We start from the raw sequence: 17,200 nt of genomic DNA on the forward strand, positions 1-17,200 counted from the left end.
TGTCCTTGTTTTTAAGAACTTCTGTATTTTAGTCCGTTTATATTTAGTCGTCATCTACCGTCAACAAACATTTTCCTGCCAGGCTGCCACAACTCAATATGTCTATGCTTCGCCTGCATTTGACACGCTAGCGTTCTTTTTTTTGCGCATGCCTAAACGTGCAAACGCACCAACCAGGAAGTAAGTTTCCCATGGGAGTATTTCATTTTTGCCTGTCCTGTGGAGTTAGACGCTGGATATGATAGTATTTGGCAGCAGTTGTTGTAGCGTTTCCTCCTTTTTAGCTATTTTAGTGGTTTTAATCGCCGTTGCTTTACAGATTTTTGAAAATTCAGAACCCATAGACGTCTTAAGGTAAGACATATGCCGCTAACACTAGCTAGCATCTGATTGAGAGAGATGGACTGGAGGGGTTGGAGTGGACACTAGTTTGTGAACGTTTGCCAGCTATTTACTTGTACATGCTTCTTGTAAACGGGTTTCATGGTGTCATTTAGCTTTGTACTCAAAACCTTCACCGTACTTTTAACTAAATAACGGGGCTTCGGTAGCATGTCAGGATCCACCCATGTTAGACAACAAAACGGGACTTGGGTAAAGTTAGAAAGACATTTACAGATTCGAATGTCAATAAGTCAGCAGCGAAACGTTGTTAAAACACAAACGATGTCTCTTTCCAACTGCAATATTTTAGTAAAACTGCTACAATCTAATTTTTGAGCTGTCCTCCAAGCTGTGAATAGAGCATTGGTCGCAAATAATGTGCACTGCAGCCAGCTCTGAAGCCGAATGCTTTTATACTTTTCATGTCAGCTCAGGTCAAACTCCGTCATGACGAAACATGACAGTCATCTTTTTATTTCCACCTTGAGGATCAAGGATCCATTTGGAATGTTATTTTTAATAGGTTATTCATATGGGTGTCATCTTTGTGTGAATTATCAGGTTTGCTATGCATATATTTCAATTTACACATCACTCATTGTTTCTAAACTTCTTTTAAAAGATAATTTTGTGAAGTTGATGCATTATACTTTTTTGCTAATTTCCCTGGATTGGTTGTACTGAACAATAAATGACCACTAATGTTAAAGATAATTAGCTAGACTCAGAATGTCTAATAAAGCAACTATTTTTAACCAATTTGACGAATTTGGTTGTGACATGCCTCAAACGTTGGATATTAAGAGGGTGCATTCCAAAAGTCTCTTAATATTGTCAGATAGCCTAGATTTTAGCTGTATGTGTGTTTTGCAAAGAAAAAAAAAATCTTAAAAATATGAATATGACAACTAAGTGTGCTTTGGTTTCCAGCATGGACCTGAACGCACTGGAAGAAACCTACAGGGAGGGAAATAAAAGCTGTTTCATTCTCGGTGCTTCGGGGGAAACGGGAAAAGTGCTGCTCAAAGAAATTGTAGAACGAAAACTATTCTCCCGAATCACACTCATCGGTAGACGACAGCTCACATTTGAAGACCAAGCCTATGAGAATGTGGTAAGGTAAAGGCCTACACGCGCACGCACGCACACACACACACACACACACACTATACTATGAGAATGTGGTAACGTAAAGGCCTATACACACACGCACACACACACTAACACACTATACTATACTATGAGAATGTGGTAACGTAAAGGCCTATCCATACTATAAGCTCTGTCTAATAGGTCACCAAATGAGTTCATTTTAATGGGACTACATCAATATTTTCCCATATGTCTTCCTACACAGGCTCAGGAAGTCGTTGACTTCGAGAAGTTGGATGACCATGCAGCAGCATTCCAAGGCCATGATGTGGGATATTGTTGCTTGGGAACAACCAAAGCTAAATCTGGGACTGTGAGTCTGTGAGAAGTTTCATTTTCATGCACCATTTGAAAAGAACAGTTTGGCTGCCATATCCCTCGTCCGGGATTTTTTTTTTTTGTAGGGTATGTTTACATTTGATTTAAATTAAACCTTTTTTTACTACATTCCTTTTACTTACATGATATTATTGCTGAGGTGTTCTAGAATATATAATCAGACATTCCATTTGTTTTTAGTTAAGGGAAATGTACAAAACATCAAGGCATGTCAGACAACTTAGAAAAGTCTAAAAGGCATTGGACTGTAGAGGGTTATTAAATGCTATGTAAAAGTAATGGATGTTTTGTTTCAGGAAGGTTTCATTCGGGTAGACCATGACTACGTTCTGAAGTCAGCAGAGCTTGCCAAGGCAGGAGGCTGCTCCCATTTCAACCTTGAGTCATCGAAAGGCGCAGACAAAACAAGCAGCTTCCTATACCTCAAAGTCAAGGTGTGTTTTTTGACAATAGCAACTAATGCTTTAATCCAAAGTGACTTCAACATAAAACAGTCACTACTCGTAATCCTAGTAGTTACTGTTCCTTTTAGTTTTACCCCCTAAAAATAGTATTTAAGATTCCCCACTGTTTATGAAGTCACAGTTAGACACATGCATGGATATACAATAACATTATCATTCTGAGTTGTGTTGTTTAGGTAAATAGATGTCTTGTTTTTTATGATTGTAATAGGTAGAATAAGATGTCACATGTCTAATATTGGTGTATTATATAAACAACCATTTATGTTCTAGAAATAACAGCGGCCATATTTTCACGTCTAGTCCCGGGTGTAATTTTCAAAATGACTGAGTGTTTTTTTGTATTAACAGGGACAGGCAGAAGCTGATATTGAGCAACTGGACTTTGAGCGCTATTCTGTCTTCCGGCCTGCGTATGTTTGCTCATTTACTCCGTTTATCAAGTTATTGCTCCTTAGAGATAAACTGTTACTATGTTAGATACAGTGATGTCATGGTTACCATTGGGACACATATTCATGTAACTGGTAATATACTGCGTTCATATTAGACTGGATTTGATTAGATATTATGTTGTATGCATTTGACGGAATACCAATATTGGCAAATAGTTATCCCTGAGTAAATGCCTGTTTCACGTCTGAAGTACAAGGCTCAATGTGCTTGTAAATGTCACAGACATACAATTATGCACTGACCCAATTTATCATAAGCTTGTAAAATTACAGTTTCTGGCTCTTGAATTATATTAGGTATTATGTGCTATGCATTTGACCATGACTGAATTATTTAGCTTCATGTTGTACTCTATCCCACCCTTGTTATAAATGTGAACTTTTGAATATTCCCCCAGAGTTCTCATGGTGGAAAGAGCAGAGAGCCGACCAGCGGAGTGGATGGCAAGGAAGTTCCTGGGTGCATTCTCTACTGTGTTCCCCACAGCGATGTCCATCCCCATTGGATCAGTGGCCAGGGCCATGGTAGCCAATACTCTCATCCAGGGAGACAAGAAAGTAGAAATCCTGGAGAACAAGGCCATATATGACCTGGGGCAAAAGAGGGAGAAATGAGAAGTTTTAATTTGTGTGTTAGATGTAACCTCAGGTCTGATAAACTGTAAATACTTTTTATGTTGGTGAAAGGGAATACAACAATGTATTTGATGTTTTTTTCTGTATCGCACTTGAAAGGCTTTCTTTTACATTGGAAAGGATAAATTGTAATCTTGCACAATATTAAACATATTTAAATGTGACTTGAATGATTAACCTGACTACCACTGCTTTCAGAAATGTATGTATACTGCCTTTGAACTTCTCTTACATGGCAGCTACATTAAGTTTCATTAAATAATAAAAAACATTGGTATGTTACCTGCTGAATTTTCATTTGTTTAATCAAAAAAACTTGTAACACTACATATGCAAATGATGTGATTATCTTGATGATGATGCATAGATTTGGTGCATTTCTTCAGTGTTCATTTCTGCTCTACTACAAGTTACCCCATGCTGCTCTCAAACTGCTGATTCCCATCTCAATCCTGTTGAATGAAACTGTTAGATGCTCATTTTGTGATTGGGGGAATCTACAGCATGCCTTCTCTTGTATAAGACCATCTCTGAGAGACACTCCGCTTGGCTTCGGGGTGCTGTTCGCCCTGTCAGGGCTTATTTTCCCGACAATGACCTGCGTTCTATACATTATCCCTTACTTGTTAATGTCACAGACATACAATTATGCACTGACCCAATTTATCATTAGCTTGTAATATTACAGTTTCTGGCTCTTGAAGTAGCCTAATTTAACTGCTAAAATATGTGAAATCAGATGGAAAGATTGATTCTGTTTCAATTCTCATTGGCCCTGTAGGAGTGCTAAAGAGAACAGTAAACAATAAGGCATCTCTTAAATAATTACTGTTCACAGTTGACTGGTGTTACAAACCAATTAGGTCTGTGGCTCCATGCATGTTGGGCGTTCACAGGTGTGATGAAGGGAAACCAACAGAAGCTCCGATCTCAGGCTGGTGTTGCCAACAACAGTAGGGTTGCGTTACTCCTAAGGATAGTGTGTCTTTAGGTTGGTTTTCCTTTCTAAAGCCACAGTGAAAGGAAAAAGTGCTTCTCGTTTTATTTTAACATTTCCAAAGTAGTCCCATTCACAATAAATTGTAATCAGGCACTACAGCGATAAAGATCACAGACCGCAAATTGACTCTCACACCACTGATGCTAATTTCTTCAATTAATGATTTGAATCTCATAGGTTGTCCCTGAGGTTAAATTTGGTCATTTAGATTAGTTGATTTGTTGTGTGTAAACTCCCCGATTAAGACTGGCCATGGTTGAGATTGTATTTTTCTCCAAACTTTTTAAGCAGCAGGTTTCCTTTGTGGGCTTACTGCAAATAGTTTTGCATTTCGTGTCTTGTCAAAGGAATGTGGTTTGATATGTGGCAAGCCGTTACAGTTGTTTTACATCAATGCAGAAGCAAGCGGGGTAGCCTACTATCAATCTAAGCGGTGTGGAAGGGAAAGCGAGAAGTCTGTCACCCAACCCACCAGAATGAGCAGTGACGTAGGGATATTTAAAGAAACAGCGACCTCGTGTGTCTACAGAGTTGAACTGCAGGAAGCTGTGTGACCCGGAAGCAGCAACCATACTGGTGAAACCAAGGAGACAGCATGGCGGAATACACAGGTACACGTGAAAAAAGTAAATATGTAACTTTTGAAGAGTTTTTGTCTTTAATAGCAGGTTCTTTCAGATGAGTTTGGTAAACCGAAGCTAGCAACGGTCAATCAGTGTGGTTTGATGTGTTTTATTGTAGCGATGCTCACGTGAGGTTCAACAAGATAGCCATCATGTGGCATATTAGCGATACATTATTATGGGTAACGTTACTTGATGCTGACGTCTATAACATCTCTCTGTGTGATTTAACTACAAGGTGTATTAAGCTTTGCCTTGTGTTGCAGACCACGATGGAGGAGCAGGAGAAGAGGTACCCGATCTGTCAGACAGTGACGATGATGAACAGTGGGAATGGACGGAGGAGAGTTCCGATACATCCATCGTCTGTTTATTTTGTGACAGGTAGGTTTAATTAAATAGGCTTACTGACGAGTGCTGAATTGTTGACGTTTGTCCAGTCGTTTGAAGTCTGTATCACCACTGTACCGTTATTCGTGCTAATTTAGCAGGTTATAATGTCTGTGGAAATCTTATTGAATGCTATAGCCACATACTTTTTAAGCGAAAGAAAAGCACTTAGTGAAAATGAACGAATGTTGTCTCCTGTAGATCACTGAATTCAATCTCAGACACACTACAACATTGCTTGGCAGAACATGATGTACACATTCCGGATTTGGTGAAGAAATTCAGTAAGTCATTTCTGTTTGATGTTTTTGGCTATTTGATTGTGACTGAATCACCATACCAACATTTTATAAACTTCTGCTGGCAGGTCTGGATGATTATGGCTACATCAAGATGATCAACTACATACGATCAGAGGTAAGTTAACTAGCCCATGATATTGTGCTAATCTTCTGTCAAACTTTAGTACTCGCTTTTAACCTCAGGCGGTTTTAAACCGTTTATAACTGTTCAACACTGTGTCACTACAGAAGTGTAGTGGAGAAAGTTTACTGCAGTGTGCAAACAACGGCGTCTTCCCCTGGGACAGTGACGATTACATGCGACCAGTTCTACCTGATGACCCTCTACTCCAGATAGGTATGTTATGTACTATCACTATATATTTTTTATATAATTATTTGTATTATTGCATACAAGAGGCAATACAGGTATCAGCATACTTTGTAATGTTATACAGTTTATACACCTCCTTATGATTTCAACAACACTAATATTCACACATTCATATGTGCAACACAGACTCCCAACACACACACACACACACACACACACAATACTATCACTATATTTAGTCTGTGCAACAGTCATCAACCCAGAAATGAATCTGTCCATCGTGTGTGTGTGTGTGTGTGTGTGTGTGTGTGTGTGTGTGTGTGTGTGTGTGTGTGTGTGTGTGTGTGTGTGTGTGTACCCTCTGTCTCAGACCTTGAGGACCTGTGTGGGGTGGAGGCGATGGTGTTGGGTCAGGCATGTGGAGGCCAGGCAGCGGACCTGCTACAGAGAACCCAGCAGGCTGAGGAGAGGGCTCTGCGCTCGGAGGAGGCATTGGCCAGAGCCATGGAGGACCTGCACAAGCTCAAGTAAACACACACACACACACACACACACACACACACACACACACACACACACACTTAAGAGTCTAGATCTCCTGTATGGAGGAGCTGCACAAGCTCAAGTAAGCACACACACACACACACACACACACACACACACACACTTAAGAGTCTAGATCTCCTGTATGGAGGAGCTGCACAAGCTCAAGTAAGCACACACACACACACACACACACACACACTCTTAAGAGTCTAGATCTCCTGTATGGAGTAAGCACTTAAGAGTCTAAATCTCAGTTCTCCTCAGGGACTGGGCTCACATATGCTATGACTCTATGATTAGAGAACAATCTACTCTTTGTATCATAAGACTGGAGATGGATTTATCCTGCTCAACAATATGTTTATAAATGCTTTTTCCTGATTGTCATGTGGCTGATTTTAAACGGAAGATGTCCTATTGAGCCGTTTTAAACTCATAAAATGCAGACCTTTTCATGAACATTTTTAATTTTGTCAATATCAACACTGCTAGCATTGATGTGTTTCAGTCACATTATTTAGTTTACAACTCGAAAAAACACATATAAAGGGAAACTTTGGGATTTTCACCCAAATTGTACCCAAACTTTGGGTGAACGTTTTTACTAGGGACAAAGTATTGAGTTACAATGCTATAACCGGCAACCACAAAACACATATTCTTTGGGCATCGGATTTTGGAGAGAGTACACCCAGTGTTACCCTACCACTACATGGTAGTTTATTTCTGCACCTGGTTACTTGGAAGGAGTTTTTCTTCACTCTACAAATTGATTCTGACATTTGAAGGAGAGATCAACTTGTCTAATTCTTCCTCTGAGGTTGTTACTCCTCTTCACCAGCAGATGGCAGCATAGAGTCTAACTGTAGATGGGTGCAATGAACGAGGAGGAGGAGGAGGAGGAAAGTGGCAAAGTTGAGGAGTGGGTAAAATTCCACTGCAGTAACTGAGAGTGAATGGGTGTGGGGGGAAGACAAAGAAGAATGTCCTGGCTATATGTGTCGTGACTGTGTGTGTGTGTGCGTGTGTGTGTGTGTGTGCACAGGCTCCTGGCCCAGGGCTTGGTTCTGAACGCGGACACCAGCCGTGGTTCCCCAGCTTGCGGGGCCATAGCCGAGCTGAGGGAGGAGGAGGACGAAGCCTACTTCGACTCTTACGGACACTACAGCATCCACGAGGAGATGCTCAAGGTGCGCGCGCACGCACGCACACACACACACACACACACACACACACACAAAAACACACACACACACACAGCAACACTACAGCATCCACGAGGAGATGCTCAAGGTGCGCACACACACACACACACACACACAGCAACACTACAGCATCCACGAGGAGATGCTCAAGGTGCGCACACACACACACACACACACACACAGCAACACTACAGCATCCACGAGGAGATGCTCAAGGTGCTCACACGCATGCACACACACACACACACAGCAACACTACAGCATCCACGAAGAGATGCTGAAGGTGTGTCTGTGAGCCCCACCACTATCTCATGGCGCCCGCAGCCTCACAACCTCCGCAGAAAGTTAAAAATAGTGTTTTAGTGTGTGTGTGTGTGTGTGTGTGTGTGTGTGTATAGTGTTATAGTTCAGTGAAAGTTCTACGCACTAATGCCACAAGAGCAAATGGATGACACACAAATGCACCATTTGTAAAAAAACAAACAAAAAAAAAACAGCATATCTGCAATGAAACAGCAGCCAATGCATTTGCACTAAACAAGCATTTAGCTTTGTCGAGAAAAAGTGTTGAAAAGTGGGAGTGAGTGATCAAAGACTTTCAACCCCTCCCCCCAACACACACACACACACACACACATGTACACTTCTTTCACTGCAGTAGATGCAATGGGCTGCAATTGTGATTGGTGCTCAGTGTGGTGCGTGCGTTAACACTGTGTTTGCGTCAGACCCTCAAACTCTCATCACACCCCAAAGAGGACACGCGCACACACACACACACACACACACACACACGTTGGCGCAGGAAGCCGCTGACGCCCGTCTAATGGCGCCCATAAAAACCACAACTCTATACGTCGACATGTACGTCTGCGGATGTATAGCGAGCGTCATACTCTTCTTAACTCGTTCATCCCCTGCTGACCCTCTGCTGTCTCTCACTGTACATTCCTCAGCAAGTGACGGTGTGTTCAGTGCCAATGCAGATGCAGGAAGTGTGTTTCCCCTGAACTTGTGATGATGTAAATGAGGTGCTGTGCAATAAGGTTCATGTACTTATAGATTTATAATGTTTAAGAGGGATTATGAATTGGTTGGTCCTGGCTTAAATTTGTATGTTGCCTAAATTAGTATTTTATGTCATATTATTATATAATGTGTATTTTCCACTGCACTTCGATCGTTCCCTGTCGACACCATGTCTGGTCTCTTTGCTTTACGCAGTTGTTCATTCATTTCAAACTTTTTTATTTTAACTTTCCAGATAACTTTCTTCTGTAATATATATTTTTTCTTCTTCCTTACTAAACCATTTCACGGTGCATGCACATATATATATAATCTAGGCGTATGCATATATATATATATTATATGTGTGCTTAGACTGCGTTGATTGAAACTTGTCCTGATACATTGACCTCTCAGTAACAATCACTCATCTAGAGAGACATGTGTTCGATCTTTTTAATGGAAAAAAAAAGATATGACAGTGGCATTATTTATGACCTTATTGTTGTTGTCGTCTCTGCTCCATCCCCCCCACCCCACCCTCTCAACGGCGTCCACACAGGACAAGGTGCGCACGGAAAGCTACAGAGACTTCATGCACCTGAATCAGGACGTCTTCAAGGACAAGGTGAGCGGACACACAGAGAGACTGCTGAGGCCTTTTCTAGTTAGGGTTCCTCCTGCACGTCTCCTTCTCTCTCTGCATTGGGATTTAAGCACAGGGGTGTGCTGGCGTGGTCGTGTGCTCCGGGGGGGGGGGGGGGGGGGGGAGAGAGAGAGAGAAATAGAGAGAGAGAGAGAAATAGAGAGAGAGAGAAAAAGGGGGATAAAGCAGGATAACGATGTGATGACAGCGCTGATTTAAAACCCTCTGACTTTATTACACGCCAAAGCGTTTCTCAACAGCACCTAACCAGCGGACTGCACTGAGCTGATAACAGGGGGAGCAACCCCCCCACACACACCCCCCAACCCACACACACACACACACCTCTGTGTAACACACACACACAGCAACACATAGCAGCCTATACAGGCCTCATTTGTTATATGCTGATGGCGGCGTCACCAGGGCTGTTATGAGTGGCTGGGGGAGGAGGGGGGAGGGGAGAGGAGAGCGGGGGGGGGTGAAAGGGCCTCTGCTAGAGCATGATTTGGGAGTGGGATTGGGGGGGGGTTGGGGGTGTTGGGGGTTGGGGCGGCGAGCCAGGAGCTTATCTGTGCCATCGGGGCAGCGGTGGGTGTTGGTGAATGGGGCTGAGTTCGGCGGTGCGATGCGACCCTGTCAGCGTGATGAACGGCCTCCGCTCCCTTATTACACGGCTCCGCAGCACGGGATGGCAAGGACAAGCTGGCAGATCAGGGGTGCGCTCACTCCTCGTTTTGGCAGTGTGCTCACTCCCTCCCTCCCTCTCTCCCTCCCTCTCTCTCTCTCCCTACTCCCCCCTCCTTCTCCTCTCCTCTCCTCCTCCCTCCCTCTCTCTCTCACTCCTTCTCTTCTCTCCTCCTTCCTCCCTCCCTCTCTCTCTCACTCCTTCTCTTCTCTTCTCCTCCTCCCTCCCTCTCTCTCTCACTCCTTCTCTTCTCTCCTCCTTCCTCCCTCCCTCTCTCTCTCCCTCCTTCTCTTCTCTTCTCCCTCCCTCTCTCTCTCTCTCCCCCACCTTCTCTTCTCCTCCTCTCCTCTTCTCCTCCTTCCTCCCTCCCTCTCTCTCTCTCTCTCTCTCCCTCCCTCTTCCTCTTCTCATCTCTTCTCCTCCCTCTCTCTCTCTCTCCCCCTCCTCCCTCTCTCTCCTCCTCCTTCTCCCTCTCTCTCTCTCTCTCTCTCTCTCTCTCCTCCTCCCTCCTCTCTCCTGGCCCTCAGGTGGTGCTGGATGTTGGCTGTGGCACTGGAATCCTCTCCATGTTTGCTGCCAGGGCGGGTGCCAGGAAGGTCATCGGGGTCGACCAATCAGAGATCATCTACCAAGCCATGGATATCGTACGGTGAGCATGGTGTCCAGAAATAAGCGCTTGTATGGGCACTTCAATTCAGCTGAGGATTTGAGTCAAAATGTACATTTACATTTAGTCATTTAGCAGACGCTTTTATCCAAAGCAACTTACACATGTATACACATTAACACTGATGGCACACTGCACATCAGGAGCAATTAGGGGTTCAGTGTCTTGCTCAAGGACGCTTCGACAGGGAATTGAACTAGCAACCTTCTGATTACTAAACAACTTCTCTACCTCCTGTACCGCTGTCGCCCCCAAGTGTGTGTTCCTCCAGAGATCTCAAAACCTTATCAAACATATCTTCATGCTGAAGGCTGTCTATATGTATTTGTGGATGTGTTTATTTGATATTTGTCTATTACATATCTGTAATTGCTATTTGCCTGTTAGATGTCTGGGTTGGTTACCTTTTTGGATTACTCTAAATTCACAATGAGTCATTTCCTTGTCTCCCGTCCTGTGTCATTGGAGACGTGTGTGTGTGTGTGTGTGTGTGTGTGTGTGTGTGTGTGTGTGTGTGTGTGTGACGTGTGTTATCTCTTTGAGTGCTCATCAGTCATTGAACCCATGGCTGACCCAAAGACAATAAGATCTCCCATCATAGCTATGCTGACGCCCCCCAAATGTACTTGGCCCTCTCCCCTAATGACTTTGGTCCCTAAGAATGCAATGACCAAATTACCAGCTGGATGCCTCAAAATGTCCTTCTGCTGAATAAGGACCCAACTGAAATAGTCATATTGGGACTTGTAACTGATCTGATCTTGACACAAAAGGACTTAAAGGCACAATATGCAACAATTATGCTTCAGGATTAGGGTTAGGATAAGCAGTTTAACCTTAAAATAACAGCTTAAAAAAAATTGGGGCGCTACAATGACTTTTAATATGGAGAATTGCGTCCGTGCCAATGGCATAGCAGGGTCGATAGGCATATAACTGCCTTCTGTAGTTTTGCCTGCCGATGCCCGCCGACCTGACTTTGATTACCTTCTGCCGATCTAGTAAGTGGCTTATTTGCCGTCTTGCTTAGTCTTGTGTTGCACATGATTGATGTTTGACTGTGTAAGGACAGTCGTTGAGTAATTAGTTTTTCATAATGTCAAAGTCAGCACATTTCAAGAGATTTCGTTAGTTTTAGCTGCTAGCATACCTTTAGCGAATAGCTATTAATCCTTAATGCACCTTTAAAGTGAAGAACAGTTAAAAACCCAGTTGTCTTAATTGATCGCAATCTCAGTGTTAAGAACCAAGTGAAAACAATAACTGAATCATCTTTCTACCATCTCAAAAACATAGTCAAACTCAGAGGCCTTATCATAACACGATTTAGAATAACTCATTCATGCCTTGTATCTTCAGCAGGGTGTAATACTTTGGTCTTTTCAGTGGCCATCATAAAAAATACCATCAAACAGCTTCAGCTTGTGCAAAATGCAGTTGCTAGAGTTCTTACCAAAATGAAAATAACCCACCGAATTACGGAAATACTTAATTTTATTAACTTATAAATGTATACGTTTATAAACCACTACATGGTACCAAGACCAAATCCCCTCTCGGATATATTTCAATGGAGCACACCTGCTAGACCTATCAGATCATGTTATGACGGATGACATCAGAGGTGCTCCAACTGTAGCCAGTTGCACATGTGGACCCAACCGTTCTAAGATGCTTTCTGTTAGTCCATTGCATGCACTCCTGTTTTAACATATTTACTTTTTGAATTATGTTTTTTTTTTTAACTTTTGTTTAACTTCCTTTTGAATCTTTTATTTTTCTATGTTCTTTCAACTATTGTAATGCGCTTTACCTGTTTCTATCTCTTATTTTGCATGTTCTTTGATCTGCTCATTTGTAAAGCACTTTGAATAACTAATGTGTATGAATTGGGCTATAAATAGGCCTTACCTTGCCCTGCTGCTCTTTACCAGACCAATGTCACTGAACTGAACTATCATTTTTTTTATTGCTCTTAGCTTGACTGTTCTCTCCCTTGTACGTCGCTTTGGACAAAAGGGTCTGCTAAATGACTAAATGTAAACTTAAATGACTTAATGTAAATGTAACTACAGAAAATGAGACTCAGATGTCTGCTCCAACCTGAGGTGGGGGACTCAATCTCTCACTGAAGCCCCACGGACCTCCAGTCTATAGTCTCAATCTCTCTCTGAAGCTCCATGGAGGACTGCCTGACCTCAGTCTCAATCTCTCTCTGAAGCCCCATGAGGACTGCCTGACCTCCAGTCTATAGTCTCAATCTCTCACTGAAGCCCCATAGAGGCCTGCCTGACCTCAGTCTCAATCTCTCAGTGAAGCCCCATGGACCTCCAGTCTATAGTCTCAATCTCTCACTGAAGCCCCATGAGGACTGCCTGACCTCCAGTCTATAGTCTCCATCTCTCACTGAAGCTCCATGGACCTCCAGTCTATAGTCTCCATCTCTCACTGAAGCTCCATGGAGGACTGCCTGACCTCAGTCTATAGTCTCCATCTCTCACTGAAGCTCCATAGAGGCCTGCCTGACCTCCAGTCTATAGTCTCCATCTCTCACTGAAGCCCCATGGAGGACTGCCTGACCTCCAGTCTATAGTCTCCATCTCTCTCTGAAGCTCCATGGAGGACTGCCTGACCTCCAGTTCATTTTTATTTGTTCCCGGCGGTGCACGGCTTCAATAAATCCCATGTTGTGCTCCCGACTCGTAGCGCTCATAATTCAAGCCTTCCTCTGGACAGCCAGTCCCCTCCTGCCTTCCACACAATGGAACCTCTGCAGCTACTTACCGCTCGCACACACACACACACACACACACACAATAGAACCTCTCAGCTCTCCAGCTACTTACCGCTCGGCGGGCTTTAACGGCATCGATCACACCGTCGGCATCACTGCCACCGTCCCAACCTCCCAGTTATTGGCGCTCATCTCATTTGCCATAAGACTGAAATGGGAGTCATTTACATTCTGTGATATTCATCTCCCCCTTGCCTAGCTTGAGGTGCCGCTTTGGCGGCACGTTTATGATTGCCTTGCTTATGATAGTGTAAGGCGTCCCCGGTAGTGTGTGTGTGTGTGTGTGTGTGTGTGTGTGTGTGTGTGTGTGTGTGTGTGTGTGTGTGTGTGTGTAAGGTGTCCCCGGTGGTGGAGCACGCTGGGCTGGGTGAGGGGGGATGGGTTGGGGGGGGGGGAGCAGGTTTAATTTTACAGTCCAGCGGATCGCCGTGGGAGCCACTCGGCCTGCGGTTTGTGTGGCTCTGGGCTCCAAGTGTGTGTGTGTGTGTGTGTGTGTGTGTGTGTGTTTGTGTGTGTGGCTCTGGGCTCCAAGTGTGTGTGTGTGTGTGTGTGTGTGTGTGTGTGTGTGTGTGTGTGTGTGTGTGTGTGTGTGTGTGTGGCTCTGGGCTCCAAGTGTTTGTTCTGGTTTAAGTATGCAGTGTTTGTCGCTGCGTCTCCTCTCCCCTTCCCCTACACTCCACACTCTCTCTCTCTCTCTCTCTCTCTCTCTCCGTCTCTCCCTACATACCCTCTGGAGCCCTCTGTGTCAGCAGTAAAAGACGATGTGCATTGAGTACACTCATCATTACAGATGATGGCCATTGAGTACACTCATCATTACAATAGTGCTTGTTGTTTGAGAGGCTGCTGAGTGACAACCAGCCAGCAGGAACACCTCCAAGCAGTGTGTGTCTCCAGCCAACCCTGTGTGTGTGTGTGTGTGCGCGCATCTGTGTGTGTGTGTGTGTGTGTGTGTGTGTGTGAGTGTGTGTGAGTGTGTGTGAGTGTGTGTGAGTGTGTGTGTGTGTGTGTGTGTGTGTGTGTGTGTGTGTGTGTGTGTGTGTGTGTGTGTGTGTGTGTGTGTGTGTGTGTTTAGCCCACTGCATTGTTCACTCAGCAGTTCATTTGCGTTTCGCAGTGAGTTAGTATGTGGCTGCTGATTTTATTGACTGAGTTCATTTGGACTCTGCCGCTTCCTCTGTGATTAATTGTGTACTTCACGAGCATGCAGAGTTAAGGCGTGTGTGTGTGTGTGTGTGTGTGAGAGCATGCAGAGTTAAGGCTAATCATAGACCTGGCAGTGAGTCGTTTTCCTGAAGTAAGATGCTTGCACAAACATACTGTCAGAATAGGCTGGTGTCATTGGGTAAGATGCATACTCAAACATACTGTCAGAATAGGCTGGTGTCATTGGGTAAGATGCATACTCAAACATACTGTCAGAATAGGCTGGTGTCATTGGGTAAGATGCATACTCAAACATGCTGTAAGAATAGGCTGGTGTCATTGGGTAAGATGCATACTCAAACATGCTGTCAGAATAGGCTGGTGTCATTGGGTAAGATGCATACTCAAACATACTGTCAGAATAGGCTGGTGTCATTGGGTAAGATGCATACTCAAACATGCTGTCAGAATAGGCTGGTGTCATTGGGTAAGATGCATACTCAAACATACTGTCAGAATAGGCTGGTGTCATTGGGTAAGATGCATACTCAAACATGCTGTAAGAATAGGCTGGTGTCATTGGGTAAGATGCTTGCACAAACATACTGTAAGAATAGGCTGGTGTCATTGGGTAAGATGCATACTCAAACATACTGTCAGAATAGGCTGGTGTCATTGGGTAAGATGCATACTCAAACATACTGTCAGAATAGGCTGGTGTCATTGGGTAAGATGCATACTCAAACATACTGTCAGAATAGGCTGGTGTCATTGGGTAAGATGCATACTCAAACATGCTGTAAGAATAGGCTGGTGTCATTGGGTAAGATGCATACTCAAACATGCTGTAAGAATAGGCTGGTGTCATTGGGTAAGATGCATACTCAAACATACTGTAAGAATAGGCTGGTGTCATTGGGTAAGATGCATACTCAAACATGCTGTAAGAATAGGCTGGTGTCATTGGGTAAGATGCATACTAAAACATACTGTAAGAATAGGCTGGTGTCATTGGGTAAGATGCATACTCAAACATACTGTAAGAATAGGCTGGTGTCATTGGGTAAGATGCATACTCAAACATGCTGTAAGAATAGGCTGGTGTCATTGGGTAAGATGCATACTAAAACATACTGTAAGAATAGGCTGGTGTCATTGGGTAAGATGCATACTCAAACATACTGTAAGAATAGGCTGGTGTCATTGGGTAAGATGCATACTCAAACATGCTGTAAGAATAGGCTGGTGTCATTGGGTAAGATGCATACTCAAACATACTGTAAGAATAGGCTGGTGTCATTGGGTAAGATGCATACTCAAACATGCTGTAAGAATAGGCTGGTGTCATTGGGTAAGATGCATACTAAAACATACTGTAAGAATAGGCTGGTGTCATTGGGTAAGATGCATACTCAAACATACTGTAAGAATAGGCTGGTGTCATTGGGTAAGATGCATACTCAAACATGCTGTAAGAATAGGCTGGTGTCATTGGGTAAGATGCATACTAAAACATACTGTAAGAATAGGCTGGTGTCATTGGGTAAGATGCATACTCAAACATACTGTCAGAATAGGCTGGTGTCATTGGGTAAGATGCATACTCAAACATACTGTCAGAATAGGCTGGTGTCATTGGGTAAGATGCATACTCAAACATGCTGTAAGAATAGGCTGGTGTCATTGGGTAAGATGCATACTCAAACATACTGTCAGAATAGGCTGGTGTGGTCGGGTAGTTCCAGTCTTCTCCTGTGGTTGTCAGCCTCTAGTCTGGATCACTTAACCTGTCCCCAGGGAGACGGCACCCGTGCAGACACACAGAGAGCCAGTGAGAGGGGTTGGCTGTGGGGCTCTCTAGCTCCGCTCCAAGTGTCTCTCTCTCTCTCTCGCTCTCTATTGCTCTCTCTCTACCTCTTTCTTTCTCTCTATCTCTCTCTGTCTCTCTGTCTCTCTCTGTCTCGCTCTCTATTGCTCTCTCTCTACCTCTTTCTGTCTCTCTCTCTCTCTCTCTATTGCTCTCTACCTCTTTCTGTCTCTCTCTCTCTATCCATGTCTCTGTCTCTCTCTCTCTCTCTATGTATGGCTCTCTTTCTTTCTTTCTTTCTTTCTTTCTTTCTTTCTATCGCTCTTTCTCCCTCTCTACATCTCTCTCTCTACCTCTTTCGCTCTCTCTCTCTCTCTCTCTCTCTCTCTCTCTCTCTCTCTCTCTCTCTCTCTCTCTCTCTCTCTCTCTCTCTCTCTCTGCGCAGTATCTGACATTGTCCTCTAAATTACCCCCGTAATGAGATTACAGCGGTTCCCTCCTCACTAAGACAGTCCTGAGAGGGGGAGTGAGGCTCCTGAGGGGGGGGGGGGGGGAGCCTCAATAAGACAGTGGGGAGAGGGGGAGAGGGAGAGGGGGGGGGGGGCGCCACAGTGAGCCTCTGTGAGAGTGTGATA

General features: G+C 43.9%; 2 protein-coding genes across 2 annotated transcripts in view; both read left to right on the plus strand.

Moving 5' to 3' along the window:
* The first annotated feature begins 236 nt into the window (after positions 1–236).
* Positions 237–3,544, plus strand: LOC308369086 (oxidoreductase HTATIP2-like). Its single transcript, XM_080843424.1, has 6 exons — positions 237–354; positions 1,315–1,498; positions 1,742–1,849; positions 2,172–2,309; positions 2,691–2,752; positions 3,193–3,544. Exons 1-6 carry the CDS (start codon positions 239–241, stop codon positions 3,407–3,409), a joined length of 825 nt encoding a protein of 274 aa, XP_080699550.1. The 5' UTR covers positions 237–238; the 3' UTR covers positions 3,410–3,544.
* Positions 3,545–5,379: 1,835 nt separating this feature from the next.
* Positions 5,380–17,200, plus strand: part of LOC308369239 (protein arginine N-methyltransferase 3-like) — a gene marked incomplete at its 3' end in the record, with an annotated part of 19,082 nt that continues 7,261 nt past the window's right edge. The window contains exons 1-8 of the mRNA XM_080843581.1: positions 5,380–5,437; positions 5,645–5,727; positions 5,811–5,860; positions 5,974–6,082; positions 6,429–6,585; positions 7,650–7,794; positions 9,380–9,445; positions 10,679–10,800. Coding sequence (XP_080699707.1) covers positions 5,837–5,860; positions 5,974–6,082; positions 6,429–6,585; positions 7,650–7,794; positions 9,380–9,445; positions 10,679–10,800 — 623 coding nt within the window. The 5' untranslated portion in view covers positions 5,380–5,437; positions 5,645–5,727; positions 5,811–5,836. The remainder of the gene's footprint in view (positions 5,438–5,644; positions 5,728–5,810; positions 5,861–5,973; positions 6,083–6,428; positions 6,586–7,649; positions 7,795–9,379; positions 9,446–10,678; positions 10,801–17,200) is intronic.

The sequence above is a fragment of the Sprattus sprattus genome (assembly GCF_963457725.1).
Source record: "Sprattus sprattus genome assembly, chromosome: 8".
NCBI classification, from domain to species: Eukaryota; Metazoa; Chordata; class Actinopteri; order Clupeiformes; family Clupeidae; genus Sprattus; species Sprattus sprattus.